The sequence below is a fragment of the Nymphaea colorata genome, chromosome 11 (genome assembly GCF_008831285.2).
Source record: "Nymphaea colorata isolate Beijing-Zhang1983 chromosome 11, ASM883128v2, whole genome shotgun sequence".
NCBI classification, from domain to species: domain Eukaryota; kingdom Viridiplantae; phylum Streptophyta; class Magnoliopsida; order Nymphaeales; family Nymphaeaceae; genus Nymphaea; species Nymphaea colorata.
Genome location: NC_045148.1, coordinates 8,452,526 through 8,476,782, shown reverse-complemented (window position 1 = coordinate 8,476,782; position 24,257 = coordinate 8,452,526). Strand labels below are relative to the sequence as shown.

The 24,257-nt window shown below is 38.4% G+C and overlaps 3 protein-coding genes across 5 annotated transcripts; 1 reads left to right on the top strand and 2 right to left on the bottom strand.

The window, feature by feature from the left end:
* Positions 1 to 2,005: 2,005 nt before the first annotated feature.
* Positions 2,006 to 2,834, bottom strand: LOC116264359 (tryptophan decarboxylase TDC2-like). Its single transcript, XM_031644502.1, has 2 exons — positions 2,325 to 2,834; positions 2,006 to 2,236 (listed from the first exon to the last, which is right to left on the bottom strand). Exons 1-2 carry the CDS (start codon positions 2,832 to 2,834, stop codon positions 2,006 to 2,008), a joined length of 741 nt encoding a protein of 246 aa, XP_031500362.1.
* Positions 2,835 to 11,650: 8,816 nt separating this feature from the next.
* On the bottom strand, positions 11,651 to 14,555 carry LOC116264623 (aspartic proteinase nepenthesin-1-like). The gene is made up of 2 exons (XM_031644949.2): positions 13,498 to 14,555; positions 11,651 to 12,203 (listed from the first exon to the last, which is right to left on the bottom strand). Exons 1-2 carry the CDS (start codon positions 14,523 to 14,525, stop codon positions 11,870 to 11,872), a joined length of 1,362 nt encoding a protein of 453 aa, XP_031500809.1. The 5' UTR covers positions 14,526 to 14,555; the 3' UTR covers positions 11,651 to 11,869.
* A 3,244-nt stretch (positions 14,556 to 17,799) lies between these two features.
* LOC116263714 (equilibrative nucleotide transporter 3-like) lies at positions 17,800 to 24,144 on the top strand. 3 transcript variants are annotated; one of them, XM_031643454.2, is made up of 10 exons: positions 17,800 to 18,171; positions 20,569 to 20,631; positions 20,722 to 20,826; positions 20,934 to 21,089; positions 21,271 to 21,414; positions 21,492 to 21,597; positions 22,101 to 22,276; positions 22,360 to 22,520; positions 23,353 to 23,611; positions 23,830 to 24,144. In XM_031643454.2, the coding sequence occupies exons 2-10, from the start codon at positions 20,590 to 20,592 to the stop codon at positions 23,935 to 23,937; spliced, it is 1,257 nt and encodes a 418-aa protein (XP_031499314.1). In that variant the 5' UTR covers positions 17,800 to 18,171; positions 20,569 to 20,589; the 3' UTR covers positions 23,938 to 24,144. The 3 variants fall into 3 exon arrangements, with proteins under 3 accessions (XP_031499314.1, XP_031499315.1, XP_031499312.1); XM_031643455.2 differs by lacking the exon at positions 17,800 to 18,171 and adding an exon at positions 19,884 to 19,973; XM_031643452.2 differs by lacking the exon at positions 17,800 to 18,171 and adding an exon at positions 20,282 to 20,437.
* The last annotated feature ends 113 nt before the right edge of the window (positions 24,145 to 24,257 follow it).

Below are 24,257 nucleotides of genomic sequence, written 5' to 3'. Positions count from 1 at the left end.
AGGTAAACGTCAGTAATGATTGGCAGGCACAATAATCTATTCGGTGAATAGTCTCACCACTATATGTTTTTTCATATGAATTCTGCAACGGCAAGAAGTTTCAGATCCACCAACCGTCAGCAATTTTTCCCCTTTATTGACATTCAAACGAAAACGTTGGTAAAGATGTAATTTTTATTCACGCGTGCTTTTCCATGCATCAATAAATACCAGTGTGGCTTATACTGATTTATGCTTATATTACTCTCCCTCTCCCTCTCATTCTCTTTCTCTCTGTGTGTGATTTCTTATTAAAATCAAGCATCGGCACAGATCTTTAATATTTTTTGTCCTTGTGCACCGATCAAAGTCATTTCTAGGCAAAAAAAAATCTCTCTCTAAAAGTTATGACTGGGACCAAATGTCTTCACAAAGGTCACCATCGACCATGATTACAAAGTTCGCAGTGTCTCATAATTGAATTAGGTTGACAACTACCATCGAGAAGAAGAGAAGATCGAGAAGAAGAGAAGAAGATACGTGATGTCAAGTACAAAAAAAAATCCTATTTTGCAGAGGAGAAGCAAGATTTTTTTTAAGAGCCGGTCAAATGGGGCTGCGTTTTGTAAGTTAGATTTGGGTAGGGCCAAACTGAACTACAATTCAAAAAATACATGAAAAAAAAAAATTCAAATTTTACATTATATATTTTTTTCATTTGGTTGGAGTGAAACCATAACCTTGGCGGCCCTACCTCCGCCCCTGCTTTTCTGTCCGTCTTTCTTTGCATGTGGCTTTGTCTGTCCTTTGAAAATCATCACATAGCCCTCCTTGTTCTCATAATACCCACCATTCTGCATTTAAATACATTCACTATAATTAATCACATTTACATATTATATTAAGCAATATATTTTTGTTCTAATTGTTGCCGAGCCCATCTTCTTATCTTGCTGGGTGTACCTGATGCAGAGCCTTAATAACGGCATGCACCAGAAATGAAGACATTTTACCTATTCTTAAAAAATGGAATTTTTTTTGAAATTATTATTTTTTTGTTCCATGTCAAGGTTGCAGACTGAGGGTGTTATGGTCATTTTGTAATTCAGTAATTCACAAAAACAAGATGACACATATAACCAGCTTCACTCCACATTCTTCCAACCCAATATCCCTCATATAGTGCATTACCTGCTGGAGAATTCACCTCCTAATTTCATTCATCACAATTTCAAATAATATTACGAAGAACCCCACACCTACAGTTATATTGTCACCAATATAATAATATATTGTCTCAATCTTCATTCTACTTGGTAGAGGTAAAAAAGAACCAACAAAACTCAATTATATGTCGATTTTGATTTAAATTAGCTGGGTCCTCAGCCATTGCCGATTTGGAACAGTGTTCTCAAAGTGCCCCGCACCGCTGTACTTCAGCTTGTATGTTGGTAGGGCACTTTAGCTTGCATGTTGGTGGCTTCTTTTTTGTAGTACAGAATGCCTTAGTGATTGGGGCATCCATCCTGACAGTTGCGCCAATCTCCTTTGCCTTCGTTTGTTGGTGTTTATCTTGGCATGAACCTTATCCAAGGGGTTGAAAGGGCCATGTCCAGTCTCCTTACATTTTGATGAACGAAAATTTATCATTTAAAACATTATAAACTTTGTAAAATTTTAGCCTTTTCAAAAATTTTGAAAAAATTTAATGACCTGTGTCTCGGTTAGTACTCTTCGCTCTTGTGACAATTTTTAAACATTTTTAGTAGTCCTGTAACTTGTTTAAGTCCAATTGGCGAATTCTTGACTTCAAAGTTCATAATTGTCACGCAAACCATGTAAAATAATTTTCGTAATTCAGACTTCTTCGATGCCCCGTGGCGTCACAAGGAAAAGAAGACATAAACAATCTTTTCCCGACGGAAAAAATTGTCGCTGCAAAAGAAAATCAAAACTTGACTTTATTACCCAAGACTTTATTGCACAACCTTCGGTTCCAATCCTAATACAACTGCTTATTCAACCTTCACTCTCCACCACGACGATCGAGTCCTGCACCACTCATCAACTCCTTCGCCTTCTCCTGAACCAGCGACCACGCACCATCCACGTGCCGCTCCTCCGTCAGCGACGCGCCCACCGCGAACCGGAGCACGTAGCCGCCGCCCACCACCGTGTGAGTCGTGTACGCCTTCCCGGTCCGGTTCACAGCCTCCATCAGCTCCCGGTTCGCTTCCGCCCCGCCTCCACCTTCATCCTGAAGCACACCAGCGCGAACCGTCTCGGTTCTCGAACCCTTCGTCCGCTTCCACCGGCGTCTAACAAGTGATTTCTTCAGCTGCTACCTCTGCTTGCATGGCTGCTCGGACCAAGCTGGATGAGAGCGCGAAGTCATGGCTGGTTGACGTTGGCAGCGCCCGGATGTTGCTTGGTGCAATCCCGGCAAGCTTACATGCCTTGGCCAATGTGGAGTGAGTCTGATCGGAGGCGTACACGACTAGACGGCTCCCACTGGTGCCGCCGATCCGGTTGAGCGCGCGCTCGCGAGCAGCAATGACTGTACACAACATGACCTCACTGGTGGTGCCATGGATGACACCGCCGCCGCCGTTGCCACCGGCGAACATGAAAGACGAGGGCAGCTTAAGGAGGCTGGCAAGCCAGTCCATGACCACCGTCTCGAGCTCAGTAGCCGAGGCTGGCAGGGTTTGCAGGAGATATCCTGGCTTGACGACACTGTGGACGGGATACTCCTCGATGTTCTTGTAGTAGTCGGCGATCAAGTCTACCATGATATGAGCTTGTTTGAACCCTTCAGCCATGAAGTCACGGTTGCATGAGTCTAGCCTCTTCATCTCTCTAGAACAAATCCTGTCGCAGAAGAATCAACCTCAGCAAAAGGAAAGGTAGCTACGCAAAAACTAAGTAGTCGTTTAGCAAGATCTCTCCTTCTCTCTCTAATTGAAGATCAAGTGATAATTGGACGGAGGTTGGTGGTAGTGTAGGAGGAAGGTGGAGGGTTTATATAGAGCTGCAGCTACCCATGGTTCCTGGTCATCAGTCTGCAGTTGCCGGGAATTAACGATGAAGAGAACGGAAATTAAAAGGAGAATTTACAATCTTATTTGATTTGCACTTAAAAGACAATCCTCACACTGCCCTCCATGGTTGAAGGGTTCTTTTATATATATATATATATATATATATATATATATATATATATATATATATATATAATATATATATATATATATATATATATATATATATATATATATATATATATATATATATATATATATATATATAAAAGTGCCGATAAAATGAAAATATATAACAAAGAGACAAAAAAAGAAAAAAAGAAAGAGACAAAAAAAAATAAACCAACCTTAAAATAATAATAGCGAAAAAGTTTAGCAAAAAAATTGTGCACATGATTAAAATAGCCATGTTACAAAAAAATAATGATAGCAAAAAAGTTTAGCAAAAAAATTAAAAATTAAAAATTTATTTTTAAAAAAAGTATCCAAAATATCCCAAATACTCCATTTTTTCCCGGTGCATATGCGTATAAACCAACCTTCAATTATTTGATTATGTATTTGAAAGGTTTTATATATACATAATTCATAGTTTCTGGATGATCAAGAATTTAAAAAAAGTTTGAGAAAAAGTTATAAACTCTTGTTAAACTGCCATAAGTTGTTACTATATATGCATGTAAGTAGATCTACTACAGAGCTGTTTATTATGAGCATTCATGCAGGGGCGGTGTGAGGATTGTTTTTAGGTGTGAATCAAACAGGATTATAAATTCTCCATTTAATTTCCATTCTCTCCATCGTCAATTCCGCGCGCAAGTGTGGACTGACGACCAGGAACCACGGGTAAACGACCGGTAGCTGCAGCTCTATGTAAACCCTCCATCTTCCTCCTGCACTACCACCAACCTCCGTCCAATTATCACTTGATCTTTCATTAGAGAGGAAAGAGAGAGAGAGGGAGAGATCTTGCTAGACGATTGATTCTTCTGTTACAGGATTTGTTCTAAAGAGATGGGAAGCCTAAACTCATGTAGCCTTGACTTCATGGCTGAAGGGTTCCAGCCCTTACAGGCAGAAGAGTTCAGGAAACAAGCTCTATCATGGTAGACTTCATCGCCGACTACTACAAGAACATCGAGAAGTATCCCGTCCGCAGTATCGTCAAGCCAGGATATCTCCTGCAAACCCTGCCAGCCTCGGCGCCACACCACTCGGCCACTTTAATTAAGAACCTTCAAGTTTAGTGGTCGAACGGTTGAATGCAGTTAAAGGAATGGAAAAAACGATCTTTCCTATATGAAAAGAAAGGAAGTGAAAACTAATAATTGCGTTTGGATGCAAGGAAAAGAAAGAAAATAAAAAGTATGAGATTTTAATGTAATTTTCATTCCTCTCAAAAGAAGAGATTGAAAGCAAAAGGAACAGATGATCATTTTTTTTCCTATATTCTCCTTTCCCTCCCCATTTCCTTCCGTTCTTTTCCCCTTGCATCCATTCTTTTCTTTCTTTTTCCCTTCATCCAAACATAGCGTAGACTCTGACACCACAAAAAAAAGATAATAGAGACAAGAAAAAAATTAAGTGGTTTGATGAGAAAGAGAGAGAGAGTTTAAATTTTCTCTCTCAATTTCTATGTTATTTTGTCAGAGGTTCTATTATATATTATGTATGTCCAACAATTTGTTCCTTTAGTTTTTAATCTTTTTAATTCATTGTTAATATTGACAATGACACCCGTAGAATCCTTAATTTCCTTATCTTTTGGATTGTAAGGTTTATAGCAATTATCCATTTTCAAAAATTCAGCTTATTAATATTGGCAATAACACTTCTAGAATCCTTAATTTCCTTATCTTTTAGATTGTAAGGTTTATAGTAGTTATCTCCTTTCCAAAAATTCAGCTTATTAACATTGGCAATAACAGCTATATAGCTTAATGGAGGCAAGGGCATTGTTTTTTGTCAAATTTTAAAAAATTCAAAAAACTATATGCAATTTTTTTAAAAAATCTTGTTTAATGTAATTAAAGATTTGAAAATTTCTATTTCAGCTCATGTTAAAATTTTAAAATTATAGTTTAGTTTCTGCAACAAAAAAAACTAGTGTCCATTGCACGCTTTTCATCTTGGGGTGGATTCTTTTTCTACAGGAAAGGTTTGATACCCTTAGATTTGTGGATTGACTTGACATGTTTTCACTGATGTGGCAAAAGATTCACGATAAAACCCATCGTTCATTAAACTAAAGATTTTAGGTCAGACTAAGTACAACACTTTAAGATCCTCATTTTATTTTTTACATTTAGAAAAGGACGGATTTAATATTGAGAAGAGAAAAAGTCTGATCTTAAATCCATGGTTCTGAAACGCTCTTTGAGGATCTTAAATTCCATACCATCAAACGCCCCCGCCTTCAACGCGTCCAACCTTTATCATCACCTTAATTTGAAGCTTATCCTTAATATATAGGGAGGACGACATTAAACACCAAGTTGGTGTAGGGGAACGTTTAGAGAGAGAAAGTTGTGAACAAGGGGACACCAAAAAGAGGGTTGAACACCAAGAACGAGGATTCAAACCCAAGGATTGGCTTGCCGCCATATCCGTTCTATCTCTTCATGTCCCCATACTCTCAACTCATTACTGTAGATCATGCGTTAAACAATGCTGTACAATTGGCTTTTTCTAGTGGGCACTCTCTCCATCAGGCAACCATGCTTCCAGCTACCTCTGGCGGCTCAGCCCCCGAGCAGAGATCGCACCATTTTTTTCTCCATTTCCCATGGCCCTTCTTCTCCGGACGGCCCCTCTTCTCCAGAGTCCCCAGATAAACGAAGCTTCGACCACTGTGAAACTTGCCAAGTAGATTATAGACATTCTTTCGGAGGAGTTTTGTTGATTAAGTTAATAGGTCATTGTTTTTTTGTTTTTCCAAGGACTGCAGTAAGCATCCGTTCAGCACCGAAATGCCCTCACTGGTATTTACATAAGCTGCAATTAACATGCATATATATATAATTTCTTTCCTCCTGTTCAGTGTACTTTTATTCTTGACATCTTTCTTTACCTTGTTCTTCGTCGTGTTATAGCATCTGATCAAGTGGATCATAAAGTTTTACCTATCTTTTTTCAACTGGTAACTGTATATGTAAAAAATACAGTTACCTTGCCGGTAGACACTGTTGAGTGACTCTTCTATGGTGAGGCAGCAATCTTCAAAGATACATGGGGGGATTGGAGTTGCACCGTGTTTGAGCTCCCAGAACAGCACATAGTGACCCGGTATGGCGCTGGTGTCTGCATGGCTGGTGTACTCGGCGAGGGTGGCATCAAATGGCTCGAGGTGGTGCACGGCATTCTTGACCGCGTTTTGGAGCTCGACCTCATCGGTCTTGTCGGAATCGATGCTGAGAACCACATTTTTCCGGCAGACGAACTGGAATTGGGGAGCCTTGTTCTTGAAGCCGGAGACCCTCAAGAGATCACCAACTCTGTAGCGATAGAGACCTGTAACGACATGATCAAATCAACATCTCAATCAACTACCATTGTAATAAGCAACCACTAGAAATGCAAAAAAAAAACCGTGTCAAAAGCACCAATCAAACTCATTTACTACTTCCAGAAATGGCAACCGTTGCTTCTTTATGTACAAAAGCTAAAAGCACAATTTCCTAAACGATCTTATCCTTCAAGAAATAATATCAAACAAGTGAAAAAGAAACAAGAAATACCACTAGGAGAAAAAGAAGATTTAAACATTCAAATTTCAAGAGGAATGCACAAAGAAATATCGAAGTTTTGTCCAATAAAGTTAAAAGAGTCAAGACCACTTCAACGGTGGCATTGTCAAGACAGTTGAAGGAAGCAACAACAAATTCAAAACTAAACCAGAACAGTTCTCACCTGCATAAGTGGTAACCATTAGTATGTTTTCACTAATGTGCCAAAAGATCGACCATAAAACCCATGGTTCATTAACTAAAGATTTTAGGTCAGCACACTTTAAGATCTTCATTTTATTTTTTACATTTATAAAAGGATGGATTTAAGATTAGAAAGAGGAAGGGTCTGATCTTAAATCCAAATCCATGGTTCTCAAACACTAAGGATCTTAAATTAGAGACTATCAAATAGGGCATATATTCGATTTGAATCGGATATCCGACCGATCCGATCCAAAAAAACGGATATGGATAAAAATTTAATATCCGATTAAGAAATCGGATCGGATTCAGATTTAATAAATGACATCCGATCGGATTCGGATTCGGATATACATGAATATCGGATTGGATTCGGATACGAATTTGGATCGGATTCAGTTTTAGACAAATATCCTCTATCTAATGCTTGAAAAATGGCAAAATTCGGTTCAAAATTCGGATTCGGATATAAATATAAAAATCGGATTCGGATCGGATTCGGATTGTAAAATCAGATTTCGGATTCGGATTTGAATATGACTTTGCTTTGTCCGAATTCAAATCCGAATATATGAATATCCGAAAAAACGGATATGGTTGAAGATGTATCCAATCCGAATCCGATCCGTTGACATCCCTACTATCAAACGCCCCCTCAATGCCTTCAACTTGTCCATGAATGCCTTCAACGTGTCCAACCTTAACATGGCCTTTAATGTGAAGCTTATCCTTAATATAGGGAGGAGGACAGAAAACACCAAGTTGGTGCCTTGTGCTTGGTGCTGTGGCTGTGTAGGGGAATGTTTAGAGAGAGAAAGTTGTGAACAGGGCAACACCAAAAAGAGGGTTGAACACCAAGAAGGAGGATTCAAACCCAAGGATTGGCTTGCCGCCATATCCGTTCTATCTCTTCCTGTCCCTCATACTCTCAACTCATTACTGTAGATCATGCGTTAAACAATGCTGTACAAGTCGCTTTTTCTAGTGGGCACTCTCTCCATCAGGCAACCATGCTTCCAGCTACCTCTGGCGGCTCAGCCCCCGGAGATCGCACCATTTTTTTCTCCATTTCCCACGGCCCCTCTTCTCCGGACGGCCCCCTCTTCTCTAGAGTCCCCAGATAAACGAAGCTTCGACCACAGTGAAACTTGCCAAGTAGATTATAGATGTTCTTTCGCAGGAGTTTTGTCGATTAAGTTAATATGTCATTGTTTTCTTGTTTTTCCAAGGACTGCAGTAAGCATCCGTTGAGCACCGAAATGCCCTCACTGGTACTTACATAAGCTGCAATTAATATGCATATATATAATTTCTTTCCTCCTGTTCAGTGTACTTTTATTCTTGACATCTTTCTTTACCTTGTCCTTCATCGTGTTATTGCATCTGATCACGTGGATCAAAAAGTTTTACCTATCTTTTTTCAACTGGTAACTGTATATGTACTGAAACAACCAGACTAACTCAGAAACTCCACTTTGTTTGATCACTCACCATCAATCAGCCATTTCCTGTTTCTTTAGCATAAGACCTAACGCTAGAAAAACCCGAGGAGAGAGAAATCCACCTTATGACTTTTTGTATCTCTTGCATAAGATGCACACGCACAAACACAAGCAACACACACAAACGGAGCACGCTACTAATGCAAGTGAATATCTAATAGAAAAATTATTACAGTGTTGTTTTTTAACACCAATTAGAAGCCATGAAGATGTTTGCCACAAAACATTTACGTGCTTGTTGTTAGTGGAGATGAAAAAAAGGTAAGCTTTGTTTTGAAGATACACTAGAAAAGAAAAAGATGGATTCACTAACGAGTGTGAAAACTTGCATATGTGAAAAGCAACTTTTATCGATGTTTAAACGTAAGTGTCCGTGAAGGTGAAGATTAATTTTTACCGATGTCTAGAGGACGACGTAGGTGAAAAGCAGCCTTCACCAACTTGTGGTGTCCATTTTACAAACATTGGTAAAAATGAAACTTTCACCGACGTCCAACTCTGAAGGTTGATAAAAAGTACCGACGTCCATTTCGCATAAAAAAAAAGCTAGTTTTACTGATTTGTGATTCCAAGTGACGTGCTTAATATGTAAGTAAAAAGCTGGTCTTATCAACAAGCATACATCTATCAATAAAATATAGCAGTTTTTTCATGCATTTATGTTTGGGTATTTCAAAAAATACACTGAAGAGGTAGGCCATCAGTAAAAATTAGAGACGATACTCATGGTCAGCTTCTTTGGTAAAACTAGCAATGGGAACTGACGACCACTTGCATCAATAAAAATCATTTTTTGGCGGTTTTTCCTACGTTAATAAGTGGCACTCTCTATACTGGCCGATTTTATAAAACGAGAGTAAAAAATTTCCTGATGTTTATGCTTGTTTTACTGACATTTTTCCTGTCAATAAAAACCCTTTTTTTGTAGTAATATTAATGGAACTCTAATCATAATTATATATGCTTCAAAAATAACTATTAAAAGACTACACTCTCCATGAAGACGATTTTCTCCATATTGGCTGACTCGCCGAGTTGGCTTGAGAATCGCTCGAGTCAACTCGGTTCGCTAGAAAACCTGGTTACGAGTCAAGGTTGGACAAACTCAGCCCTGACTCAGCTTGGCTTGACACTGACTCACTTGATTCAACTTGAATCGTTAGAAAACCTGGTTACGAGTCAAGGTTAGACCAACTCAGCCTGGCTCGACACTGACTCATCTGATTCAGTTTATTTTAAAACTTGACCAAGTCAATGAGTTAACTCACCAAGTAGTCGACGAGTCACGAGTTTGCCAACTATGATTTTCTCACATTATCATCTTTGAAAGGTTCCACTATGAAACGCATTATCAAGTAACATTATTTTGAGAAACATTTTGGGAGTGAACCTATCAATTGGGATGCTATAACTGTCACTATTTTTCCTTGTGTTCGGCAGTATCAGCTTTCTACCCACCACCACTTTCTCCGTAAAGAATAATGAATCTAAAATGACCAGCATTTTGCTGCTTGCACAATTTCGAAGAAATCAAACGTCAGGCACTAGCATTTCTGTGATTCTGCATTTATTGAACTGAAACTAAAACAAACAAATCGTGGCTCGACTCTCGCTCGGGCGGTGAGATTAATCTTGTTATTTGATCAAATAATTGATCCACGGAAGGCAAGTTTTTTTTTTATGTGGGCAACTAATAATGTGTTGGTGACACGGACCATAACTACTACGAGTATGTCATCAATCACTCAAGAGTAATGGAGATACTTAGAACTTTGATCAAAATTCTAATGATGCCACGAAGATCGTTCATGAATTTTTTCAATTGATACGAATGGTTTTAATGCTGTTAATGTAGAACAGATGATTTTCAAACATTTTCTTTGAGTGTAGACAATGAAATGTTCTTATATATATTTGATCGAACTTCTGAGAATCAACAGATTCTAGATGTCTCCATTACTCTCAGTGATTGATGACATACTTATAGTAGTTATGATCCGCGTCACCAAAGAGATTGTTTGTTGATCAAGTAATAAGCACACGATAACACCAACAATTACAGATTGCAGCAAAAATACCACGAAGAATTTTCACTTCAAATGCATGTTAAGGAATCGAGGGCACCATAACAGCGAGATCGTTCACTCTACGTTCATAATCAGCTATACAGATCAAGAGAGCGGGAAAAAATAAACCAAAGTGGGAGAATTTAAGGCCACGACCCTGCTGCTGCGACAGGGACACGATGGCAGAGGTGGTTTATTGTGTTCTGTCCTTCATCTCTACTATTCATCCTTCGGCTCTCGTCGCAGCACAGGACTCCTAGATCCACCCATCTGCATTCTGCTTCTCCACCACAAAAGAGTTTTTCAGTGCGAAACCGAATCAGGATTGGGTTTCCGACAGAACTGGATCCCATGGATCTTCTGGTATAATCTCTTGGCCTTGAGAAGGAGAGAAAGGGAGAAGTGACGCACCTGTTGTGGAGTCCTGATGCAAATTACTTGCAGCTTAATCCCTTTACTTTTCATGAAATCTTGGAGAATTTGATTAACATATTCTCGCCATTTTCAGGCCAGAGTTTTTTTTTTCTTTAATTTTAAAACCATATTAGGTGTAAATAAACTCTTAAAATTCTTCAAAAGATTTTGAAACTTCATTTTTTTCTTTTAGAAAATAAAGTCATGTCATGCATGATTTATCATCATTAAAAAAAAAAAACATAATATCTATAGTAGAGATCAGAGTAAAAAGCAGGAGGCCCTAAACATAGAAATGAACTAACTCAAAAAAATCAATAGAAATTGACAACTTCTTTCTCATTTCTCCAATTGCGTAATCAAAACTCTGAAATTGGCATTCCAAAATTTTAATTCTAGGGAATCAAATGATACCTGGAGTTCAATTGGTTTTGAATAGAATCTTTGTGTAAGATGGGTTCAAACAGAGTCTTCTTCGTATATAACTATAGTTGCCAACAGGGGTGGAGTCTTGGCAGGGAGCATGGCCACCCCTCAAAAAAACTTTGTTTTTTAATTTAAAATTTAATTTAAGAAGTATCATTTTAACCTATATAAAACTTCGAACAATTATATTTTCGTCCCTATCAAAATTTTGAAACTATAATTCCACCTACCTTTGTAATAATAAAAAAAAGGGGAAAGCACATGCATAGATGGGGTTTATTTACTCTTTATCTTTATCAGGCTCCAAAATTCAATGTAGAATAGAATAAGAAGTGATGGGGATGACATTTTTTTAAATGTTATACTTGTAACATTTAATATGGCACAATTCATCGCCATTGGCATGCCATAGAGCAGCAAGGAGAAGAAAGCAAAACCGATTGCATCTCTTAAATATCTCTGTTATGTTTAAAAGCACTAGAAGAAAAGAAAAAAGGCCATGGATGGCGGCTTCACAATTTACTGCACTGCACGCGTGTGAAGGTGATCGTGTTCGCCCCAAGATCAAAATTGACATGGAAGTTCTGCATAGTGGTGGCTCCAATAATGTTCGCAGGAGTTGGTGATGGAATAATGGCTAAGCAAGACTTTTGCATTTCCTCATCGCGTAGAATGTAGTTTTCAATGGGCACTTGCAGGTCACCGCCGTCAAAGTGAAGTGTGAAAGTTGGGATGGAATTTGAGTTGGGAACGCCATGAAAGCAGGCATCAAATTGCAAGGTGTCATTAAGATGTGGCACCTGAGTCAGCTGACCAAGTCCCTTGACGAACGCTTCCTTTACATGACTGTCATTGAGATCAAATAAAATTAACAATAAGCATATGTAATCATCTAATAACTTAAGCTAGATCAAGAGCTAAACATGAACAAGGTTCCAGAAGATTACTTACATCACCAGGTGCTTCTTCCTTTTTATTTGATATGTCTAGACAATTGTTGTTTATATGTTAACTATAAGGGACATAGCCATATTCACTAGCACAATCACCTAATAGTAGAGAAAGATATGTGTAGTTCATACTTTGGAATTCACACTTCACAAATTAGAATGCTATATATGGGTCATGGTGCACATTCCTTGGGTTGATATTAGAATCATATGATATTCCAAGAAAAGTACTTGTTATTCATCTTTTAAAAACTCAAGCCCATGAAAGCAGAGGGTGAGAGAATCTCCTCTCCAATATATGCCAGCAATACCATCATAATTTTCTAAACCAACGCAACAATGATTAGGTTGCAGAAGTAAAATACTAAAATCGGCTACACTTGTGTGCAGATGACAATAAAAAAAGGATCATTAAAGATGCGAAAGTGCAATGTTGAACTTAACTTCTTGCATGTAAATGAGAATTAGGTAATCCAATTAAATCAGATGTCAGTGTCTCATGGTAGCTATGTACAGGTCTCAATCTGGTTCTGTTGCACATATGAGATAGAATTGAAAATTTAGCAAGCAAGGCAAAACCTACAGAGATGCCTTCAGTGTCTTTGCTTAAGTCATACATTCACATCCAATTACAAGCAAGCACTTTAATATCATTGGAATCTGATCTACATATGTAGATCTTCTTTTAATATTTAAATAGAGTGGAAACTGCCTTCCATGTAAAATCTCTAAGGCCACAACCCAATGTCTCTCACTATCTAGTTTGCTTCAGGGCTTGGGAGGACTTATGCTACATATAAAAGTATTTATTTATTAAATGAAGTATCTTTGACCAATATTTGTATTCTAGATTAGTTAAATCAAGACACCAACAACCTCTTTATAATGAGAAAAAATGAGAACATAAGGTATAGGATCACCCTCAAGTTTTCTAGTAGGGATTGGATAAAAGAACCTGGATGTTGGTTAATTTTCAGTTGTTTCAAGCTCAATTCATGACTATGATTTTTTGTGTCCCCATTCCATGCAAATGTGCATTCTTAACATGCAAAGTTTTTGGGATTGTTTGGCAAATGAAATACCTTGTGAACGTCTTATGAATTTACTTTAAAAGATTGCCGTAGATTCATGGACACTTAGTTCTAGCCAAATCAAAGCAATAAAAAGAAGACCAGCAGAAACATTTATACCTGTATGCCTTTGGAACAAGGGTCATAATAGTTGTGCCTGAATCAACAACGACACCACCATTTCCATTAGGACCAAATTGGAATGCAGATTCAGGGATGGGGAGGCGTTTCCCGCCGACACTGATGCCTTGCAAGGCCACAAAATATTGGTCTGGATTCGAAGGATTTACCAGCAACGGTACACTTATTGTGGCGTTGGATCGGATGGAGTCGCTGCTAGGTCCAAGTGTGAGCTTGCTTTGGTCAGAGGCCTCAAACCCACCCAAGCAGTAGGAGAACTGGTGACCAATCAATGGGCCCAATTGAGAGATGAGCGACAAGGGCCCTCTATTGAACGCAACTATTGCAGGTTGCATGTGATCAAAACCACCAACGAAAAAGCTGCAGCCAAACGCGACGTTCTTAACTGTCAGGGGGCCCAAGTGGAAAGTCTCCCAACTGAGAGTTCCCAGGGCAAGTGATCCGTCCCCATACATGACTCCGTAGTCACAGGATTGATCATCATCATCACAAATGGAGATCGCACCAGTGATGTTGCAGAGTGGGTTTGAGCATGGAACTTTGGAATATGAGGATGAGCTTTTAGGATCAAAAAGTGGATCTTCTAGCTGGGGACACTTAGCCCATGTAAGCGGACTGCCTGTATCAATATCGGCGAAGAAGGAGGTTGGTGGAGTTCCGACTGCAAGCCTCATAATGTATTCTCCATGATAGCCTTGTATTTTCGATTGCACGGTGCTCGTTTTCTGGCTGGGTGGTGATGACTTCCGATGATCAGGTTGCACTTTCATGGTCTGGTTCAACAAATGCATGGCTCGATCTTGAGTTCGGCGTAGTCCCGCATCTAAGTGCTGTTGGTAGGTTAGATTCCTGTGGGCATCTCCATGTATGAGTTTGATCTGGACGCGGATTGTGGTGGCTGTGGTAGCGCCGGCCGCGGTGGAGGCGGAGAAGGGGAGTACGTAGACGGCGAAGAAAAGGATGAGGAGAAAGGATGGTAGCTGCTGCAACTTTGGTGTACCTTCCATGGTGTCCCTGCCGATGGTGATTGTTCTATTGGTGGTGATGTTGAGAAGGAGGTGACAGGTTTTATTTACAGGCAGACGACGATTAATCTCAACCACGAGTAGAAACACCTAAAATTAGCCAACCCAGTTGTGTTTCATGCCTAGAACCACAAAGAGAAAAGGTAAACTTTATGTGGGAATTATCCTTTTTTAGGGTATCCGCTGATTCAACATCTATTTCTCCTCCGTTTGTTTCGGGAGGACACTCTATCTGATCAGCTCTTGGTGTGTTTGATCAAAGGGATGCAAGTTGGTTTATGAATTGCTTTGATTTTTATCATAGGCCATGTTCTAGGTGTCAAAGTCTTATAAATCCAATTCGTGTTTTCTGAACAGCAATCTATCGGATGACAGATCTTGTGTTTGATCGCCAGAACATCCGTTGCTGCTAAGGGTCCAGGCAACAAATATCGACTATCGTATCAATATAGTTTCAAATACTCTACCCACAATACTTGTACAGGGGTGAACAATGAGTAGAGCTACTTGAGCTCGACTTGTTAAAGCTCGGTTCATGGACAAGTTCGAGCCGAGTCATTTGCTTAACGAGTCGAACTCGAATTCATAAGTCAGCTTGTCAAATAATCGAGTTGAGTTCAAACTCAATACATAACTGTCGAGTCAAACTTAAGCCTTAATAAAGTCGATATATTCAAACGAGTTTACGAATTTGTCGAGCTTTAATCAAGTTGAGCTCAAGATCAACACGTAAAGATGAATATCAATTCTATTCAAACAAGTTTGTCAAGCTTTAATCAAGTTGAGCTCAAGATCAACACGTAAAGATGAATATCAATTCTATTCAAACAAGTTTGTCAAGCCTTAATCAAGTTGAGCTCGAGCTCAACACATTACGGCTGAGTCGAGTTCGAGCTGCTTGCTTCCGTCCAGCTATTCTCGAGCTGAGTCAAACTTGAGGTTTCATTAGCGAGTTGAGTTGGAGCTGACTGAACTCGCCCTCGACTGACTCGTCTTCACCCTTATACATAGTTCCACAAACAACAAACTGCAGTTTGTATGCTAGGAAATCAAGTGCACGTGTCACCCAGCTGCAGTATGACTTTTTTTATACATATTTGTATACATGCATCGCATATATATATATATATATATACACACACCATGCACCAGGATGTAAATCAAAATGGGTCCCCTTTGAGCTAAAATCATTTTCTCCACCTTGTTTATTAAGATACTTAAAACTTGTACCTTATATCCATTTTTTAGTGTGCCCAATATGTTTGTTCAAACAGTCACCCATGTCCTCCATACTGTTCAGAAACCGCCATGGAGATAACCTTCTCCGGCAATCAAACATGACAAGAACTTTACACTTGTGAATTTGGGTGAGCAGGAGGGAACCCCACAACCTGAAAGAGGGGCCGAAGCACCCCACCTTGATGCGAAAGAAGGATCATATTTCCTTTCTATGATGCAATTAATTCCTTGATTCATCTCATGTAAGGGAATTGCTTTATTGAAGTTTATTTCTACCTTATAATGGGCAATTAACATTTCCATCCATATACTATAAGTGTTAACGCTAACAAATTCATCCTTAATCGTGATTTGCACTATTGTTAAAGGTTTATATCTTTTAAACGACTGGCAACATTTTACTGTGAATTAAAATGACTGTTCTTAATTTAACGGAAGAATTCAGATGCAAGGCCCAACTGGAAGACTCGGGGTTGGCTAATTATACAAACGATGAATTTGTCAAGTACCCATTTCTTCGCAAATTTAATTTAACTATTGATTGCCCTTAACATACGCAATTTTATCATCATCATTTGTAATTTAAATTAGTACAAATTCGTTTTTTTCCATTATTTCTTAGATAGAAAGTAGGAAACCAGGCCGATTCACCATAAAAAATGGTCCAAAATCTGCGTCAGTAAATCAACAAATCGTAGCCTTTTTTTCTTTTGGAGGAAATCCGTCTAATGTCCAAAAAGTTTTTCTCTTATAAATATTTTTAAAAAGTCTAAATTTGCATAGATCCATATTTACCGCAATAATCAGCAAATCGACGTTTACCAACCAATTTGCTTTACATAACTTCTTATTTATTTTAGCCCATGGATTTGCCAATCGGGGTTGGGGGTCGCTTTCAGGTTTCAAGGATTAAAGTAGTGTGTTTTGTAACCATATTGCACTTAGTTTGGACCTCAACTTTGGTGTTTGTGCCGACAAATTTTGTTTTTTTTTGCTCATGTTTTTAATTAATTTTTTAATTTACATATAATAATGTTTTGTTAAATTAATAATAATAATAACATTTTATTACATGTTTTGTGAATATAAACTAAAAATTGAAATAGATTCATGTTTTCTAATCTTTAAACAAAGTTAATGAAATAGCTTCGACAATGAGCCGCCCTCGGCTCGCCGGGGCTCGGAAATTGTGGCCTTGGTTTGCGCGCCAGTGAAATAAATAGCCCGCTGTCTTTGTTGTTTTACCCAACGCGCTCCGGCAGCCCGATCGCAACTGCGGGCTTCAATGTTTCGAATATTTATTCACAAAAAATATTCAAGTTTTTTCTATTAAAACTCCAAAGTGATAGAATCACATCAGTCGATTCAACGCCGAATCAATTGAAATTTTTTTCCTATGACTTGAAACAAATCCAATCTTTACCGACTTTGATTAATACCAGACAACGGTGCCTATTTTTTTTTTCCTTTCTCATTAAATAATTTGTGAACTTAATATATATATATATATATATATATATAACAGAACTACCAGCATTTTACACCAAATGGCCGGAAAGACTGTTCACGCTTTTCCGGTGGGACATAAACCGAGCCTGGAAAAATTTTTCTGTGGAATGCTTCCGGTTTTTTCTTGAAACTGTAATACGCTAAGCCAAGTAGAAAAAGTGCAGGAAGGAAAAAGTGGAACAGAAAAAACCTGCCCTAATCAATTAAAGTTGAATCAGTTGCTTAACCAGCCGCCTAGCTCGAGTTTATGAATCGACTTGTTCAAAGAATCGAGTTGAGTTGAACTCAGATTGTTAAAGTTAGACTTGACTGGAAAATTATGTGTAGTGATTTTTTAAATATTCTACTCGTTTTTCAAATGAAAAACCAGTATATTAAAAATTTACTTGTAATTCTCCCGAACAAATTATGCTACATCTCTTCACGCTTTTAACCAAATTCATAAAATAAAAATTTAAATAGAAAAAAATGGTTGCCCTGAATCCACGAATGATTGCCTGATCATCATTTTGCCCCAATGTAACCCGATCCGTTCAATCGGATTCTTGAATATCCAAACGTTCGCTGAAGGGCGTTCATACGTTTACTCTGTTTCCCGCTCCAATCCAACGTGGCCTAAAAACTTTCCGGGATTTTCTTCCCGCGAGAATCTCCTTACGATCGGTGCAACGGATTTGCTTGCCTTTTCCACTCTACTGGGGAGAGAGGGAGCGAAGCAAGGGGAGAAGGGAAGAATCTCTCCAGAGTGAACATTGAAATCCAGAATCCCGTCGAGGGGAAAACGAAGGCGAGAACGACCCATCCGCCCCGGCTAGTGGCCGGATCAAGCTTCTTGGGAGAAAGAGAAGAGGGGCAAAGGCTTCGGGCTTTGGATTCTCAGGTGATCTCCGCTTTATGGTTTTCCTCCAGGCCGCTTCGTCTCTTTTTTTTTCGTTTTCCGTTGTTTGATAGGAAAGTGACAGAAAGGAAAACGGATCGATACGATTTTTCCTTTTCAAAAGGCTATTTATTGTAATGGCTTTCCTTATCTTTCATTTTGCTTTTGCTTTGTTTTCTTTGAATGCTTCCTTGAGTTTCCTACTCCGTGACGTCTTCATTTCCTTGTTTTGTACAACTCATGGTGGAAAAAATTTCTAACGCCTTGTTTGTTTAGAAGTCCCCTGTTCTTCGCTCTTTCTTTTTGGGGGGGATCCACGTGAATCCTTTAGGTCTATGTAACGAACGGCGGTTGAGAAAATACCATTTGAAAATAATAAGCTACGGAGTTCGAGATTCTTTCTGCAACTGCAATATTTCGTAATTATGACCGGATTTTCCAACACCTAAGCAATGACAGTTTGTTTTCTCTTTTCTTTTTTGTGGTTTCTTTCTCTTGAAATCTTTTCGTCTGATCTTCACTAATCGGCATGAAGTCTTGGGCTGAAATTCCGTGCAAGTAAACGCTTGTTAATGGGGATCAGAAAATGCGTGTTGAAAGTTTCAAAACGACGACATACACGAACGTGTACTTTCTAATTTCAATTTGTTTCTGTGATTTTACTTCTTAATCATTGAAAGAGGTTGTTTCCAAACCTGACACTCATGCATTCACTCGAAATTTTTAAATCTAGAAACTGAAAAGTTCACGAATATCAAATCAGTAAATTATATTTATAAATTTTTTAAAGTAATGTATTGACTTTATGGGCTTATTAGGTTTAATTTATGTGTCATATTCTCATGATACGTTTGACATTCTTATGTTTTCATACGTTTACACAAACCCGCACACATCAAAAGAAATCCATCTGCATGAATCACTTGCGAATCGGCTAATTAAAAATTATTTTTATTATAAAGTAAATGAAAAATGTTCATAATTTATTTAAAATCACGGAAGACTTAAAATACTTAAAAAAAGTTAGGGAGATGTGGTTACTGCTGATTCCAGCTTATCTTGACAACATTAGTCAAATTTACTATGTTCGATTCCTATGTCAGAGAAAGATTCTTATTTTCTTTCCTTTTTTTTTAGTGTGAAAGCGTTGGACTTAAAGTCTATTTGGTAAAATATTTCAGATAGTCCTATAAAAAAGGATAAATCCTATTTTTATATTATAAATAATTTGAAATAATTTAAAAAATTTTAAGCACCTCTACTTCTAAACTCGGATGGGTGTACCGGCGGGGATAAATACGACAATGACAATGTAGCCTTGAGTAAAGTTGTCCACGAAATCTGATTCCGATAAACAATCCGCCTTTTAATTGCTTTAAGAAATTTAACTGATTAGATTTGAACTCAACAAAATATCCACTCCAAACCCGACCGGTTGAGTGCGCCTGTTCCATTCTTCTTCACATTTTGTTCCTGTTCTTATTATTTGCGTTTTCTTAATTTTCTTGGGAAAGTTTGTGACTTTAAGCTGAGTTATATCATGCCATATGTCATATAATCACAGAAATGAAACTGTGAAATTTCTAAAGGTGTGGAAATAATAACCGGTTATAAATTATGGTTTAAATGCCCGTCTCTTTCTTCACTTGATGGTGTCTGGAAAACCCTTTGGCTGATGTAGCGCAACTCAGTTGGATATGGACCGAGATCTGGACTAAGTTTGGTCGGTGTACTGTGTAGCTGGATCGAGTTGGACCATTTTAACCGGATCTGGGTTTCTTCAACCTGCCCAACGGGTATCTTTGGTACGTTGATGTTTGATTGCATTACATAAGACATGAAGTCCGGTTCTGCGTAGGGAAGTAAATGGATTGAGTGCACCTGATTATGTCCCGAATTTCACAACGTTTGGTTGGATCTGGTAAGAGAATTTGGATTTAAGTGCTAGTCAGATTGGACATGAATCAGAGTCTGATATCCGGGTGTCGTTTGTATTTTTTTATAGAACTTGTAGTTTAAATTTGTATCTCATCACACGACAGGTGTAATGGCTTTGTGGCAAATGAAGGAGTGGACTCTTATTAATTACTATATTTAACTCAAATACCACTATATTTAACTCAATTAAATGCACGTTCTGACCTCTGCAAATTCTTGCTCAACGAGCATTGAAGGCATAAATATAACGAGTAAAAATTCCGCAACCATACAGCCAAGTGAAATCCAATTTTATGAGCAAGAAATTGAATACAGCTGTACGAGTCAAAAGGTTTTTTACATTTCCTAGAAACGAAATTGCTATTATTCGAGACTAATGGCCTTAATCTTTCCAAATGTAATCTCCGGAGATTCTTAATAGTCCATTTCGCTATTCTTGTATTCATTCTTGTCTCCTTGCAGAAGCAGAAACAGAGAGCAAATATGACGACCAACAGCGGGAATGATGCTGCTGTTGGTGCTAAGGTATGTGACTTTTTCAATATGTTGGTTTCTTTCACCAAACTCAGTTGGGTAGTTTTTTTGAATTATTTGAGTGGAAAACATTTCTTTCAGGGAAAATTTGCAGCAATTGTGGTGTGTTGGTTCCTTGGGAACGGGTCTCTGATTTCATGGAATAGCATGCTAACCATTGTGGACTATTATGGATACCTGTTTCCTGTAAGTTTCCATCCAGGTTCCTTACTCGTCGTCCTGAATAATTCTGATGGTATTTTTTTGGGTGGGATGCCTATGGCAATCATTTATTTGATGCTGCTTACTTGCAGAATTATCATCCTTCAAGAATTCTCACCCTAGTCTATCAACCATTTGCTCTTGGAACTATTGCCATTTTGACGCGTTATGAAGCAAAGTTGAATACCAGGCGCAGAAATTTGTCTGGATATCTGCTTTTCTTCGTCAGCAGTCTGCTCGTTGTAGCAGTAAGTTTTCTCCTTACGGTGTTAGATTTTAGTTTCCTTGTAACAGATATTCTGATTGAGAAGATTACATGAGTTACAATTGTTTATTAACGTTGCTTTTGGCAACTTTGGTCACTCTTTTACGGTTACATTGCATGAGTCTGCTTAATATTACAGACACTGACATTTCCATCTTCCTTAGTTGGATTTGGCAAGTTCTGGAAGGGGAGGTGTAGGTCCCTTTATCGGCCTTTGTGCTATCAGTGCAGCATTTGGAATTGCAGACGCTCATGTCCAGGGAGGAATGCTAGGTGACTTGTCTCTGATGTGTCCTGAATTCGTACAGGTGAACGAAATAATTAAATCTGCTCATCTAGTTCACTTTTAATCAACTCTAACATTTCTCCTTAACAAAAAATGTAGTCTTTTATGGCTGGTCTTGCTGCATCTGGGGCTTTCTCATCTGCTCTGAGATTTATTACTAGAGCAGCCTTTGAAGATTCTAAAGGTGGCCTGCGCAAAGGAGCAAGTGAGTGATGTTATTCAAGCTGATTGTGTAAAGAAACATTATCATCAAGTACAATGGGAAATTCCTCGAAGTCTTCGATAGGATCTAACATGCAAATTTGGTAACATTTGTATCCGAGGAATTTCTTACAGTAATTGTGGACAAGACCATGCTTCTCATTTTGCTAGTGCCTAGACAAATGGTTGGTGGTCTAGCACCCATTTTCTCCCTTTGCACCTTGTAACATTTTTGCTGACTGACAGAGCAAGTCATGGAATGATCATGTCAAGAAATCAAACATGGTTTAACTATAGACTGTTTAGCAAGGTGCTCAATAAGCCTGGAAGCGCAGGTCTTTTATGGATAAAATTGAACTAACTAGGATAGATTTTTTTCCTTTATGGTGCTATTTGGTCTCCAAAATGTTTGGTAACTTTATTTGATTATGTCAACATTTTATATATTTACTATAACATCCAAAGAAATTCTTCCATGGATTTAACTCTACCTAATTGTTTCCCCAGTTCTCTTTTTCTCAATTTGTTCCACGCTTGAGCTGGTATGTGTTCTTCTCTACGCATTTGTCTTCCCTAAGCTTGAAATCGTGAAGTACTACCGCTCAAAGGCAGCTTTAGAGGGGTCAAAGACTGTCTCAGCGGACCTTGCTGCTGGGGGTGTTCAGTTGGAACTTAATCAGATGGTAAAACCCACAGTCGTTCCTGTAGAATTTTCTTTATATCCATGTAGTGGTGATTCCAAGGGAAGAATCTTTGATATTTACAGGAAATAGAAGATCCAAAGGAGTTAGAACGATTGAGCGTTAAGGAGCTGTTTCGGCAGAACATAGACTATTGTCTTGACCTGTATTTCATATATGTGTTGACATTGTCAATATTCCCTGGTTTTCTGGTTGAAGATACAGGTTCACACAGCCTGGGAAATTGGTATGTATTATGTTTGCTTTTTCCTTTCAAGTTAGACTAGGATATATTATTTGGTGCTTCTGCTATGTCTATTTCCTTGTAATTCTTGAGCATTATATGGCATTTGTTGATGAAAACTGTTCTGGAACTATGTAATTCCACTTTGTTTCTGTCAAATAAATTTCATCAATGTGGAGAAATCACTTGTGAAAGATTTTCATCTTTCATCTGCTGATAACATGTCATGGAAATTAAGATTCAAGACTTGTCAATGCATGTGCCAAGGAAATGCCTAGTTTTGTTGGCCAGGGTCATCCAGCATACCGATGTGGTGCAGCACATTAGAATGCACATAATTGATGCTGATGATGGTGCTGTTCATCAAGCAAACAAACAGCGAAGATTCTAATTTGCCTTCAAAATATGTCATGCAGATTATTAGATAGCTCTGTACCAGACAATTGACATAGTCACTAAAAGCGATCTTTTCATGTGCACTGACTTTCTTATTTTTCAGATGATATATGTATTGCAATTGTCACAAGCATTACCGACACTGAATCAGAATAGCGTGTCTACAATTTCTTAGTACTAAAGTTCCTTCCATCCCCGACTTGCTAAGGAACAGAGTCAACAGACTGAGAAATGAGAATGTTCATGCTACTTCTCCAAATTTATTGAGACCCTAGTTCTAAATTATAAACCAATTAAAAATTTAAAACCTAATTCTGTACCTTCTTCCCATGTCTTAAGCATCTTTTCAGGCCTATTTGATGAGCAGAAAAAAATACGTGTTAGATACTTGTTCTTTATATGGAAATAGACATTGCTAATTGTCAATTCACCCCTGCAGGTATGCACTTGTTTTGGTAGCAGCTTACAACGTGCTGGATCTCATTGGACGGTACACGCCCTTGATCAAAATATTGAAGATAAGTTCAAGGCCCATCCTGACATTGGCATGCTTGTCACGGTTCCTCATGATTCCCGCCTTCTACTTCACAGCCAAGTACGGAAGCCAAGGCTGGATGATCATGCTGACATCAATCTTGGGTTTCACCAATGGGCATCTGACAGTCTGCGTTCTTACAGTGGCACCGAAAGGTTACAAGGTTGGTTTATTTGCACTGGTGATTAATTACCAAGATGGCACAACCAGAGCCAGGTTTTACTATTATGTGCTTATTTTCCCATTTGTGATTTGTGATGTTGAGCTGCAGGCTCTCTGCCTGAAAAGCTTTGGTCAGATTATACTGGAACGTAGTGAAATTTTGGTCAGATGGTGTCAGACACTGAAACCTGTACTGAATAAATAAGTTTTGTGTTGCAGGGACCTGAACAGAATGCACTTGGGAACGTGTTATGCTGCTGGCTTTTGTCTGGCATCTTTTCCGGTGTTGTACTTGATTGGCTGTGGCTGATAGGCAAGGGTTGGTGAATTCATAAAAATTTAAATGTGTTACTCCTTTGTTTAGGGTTATATAATGGGCCATACACCCCATGTATGATCACATTAAGAAGGTAATCTTTGAATAGCTTGAATGCATTAGGTCATCTGTGAACAGAGTGGCAACTGATTTCCTCACACGATGATAATTTTTGTTTCTGGTTCTCCAGTGGCAGCAAATTCAGTTATTATCTTTTCTCTCTTGTTTCTAACTTAGATCATAACTTTATGAGGTTGTTCGAACCCTGGAACTCATAAAGAAGCTATTTAAGAAAACCCAATTAGTATGATCTGTTCTCGCAGCCTCTCGT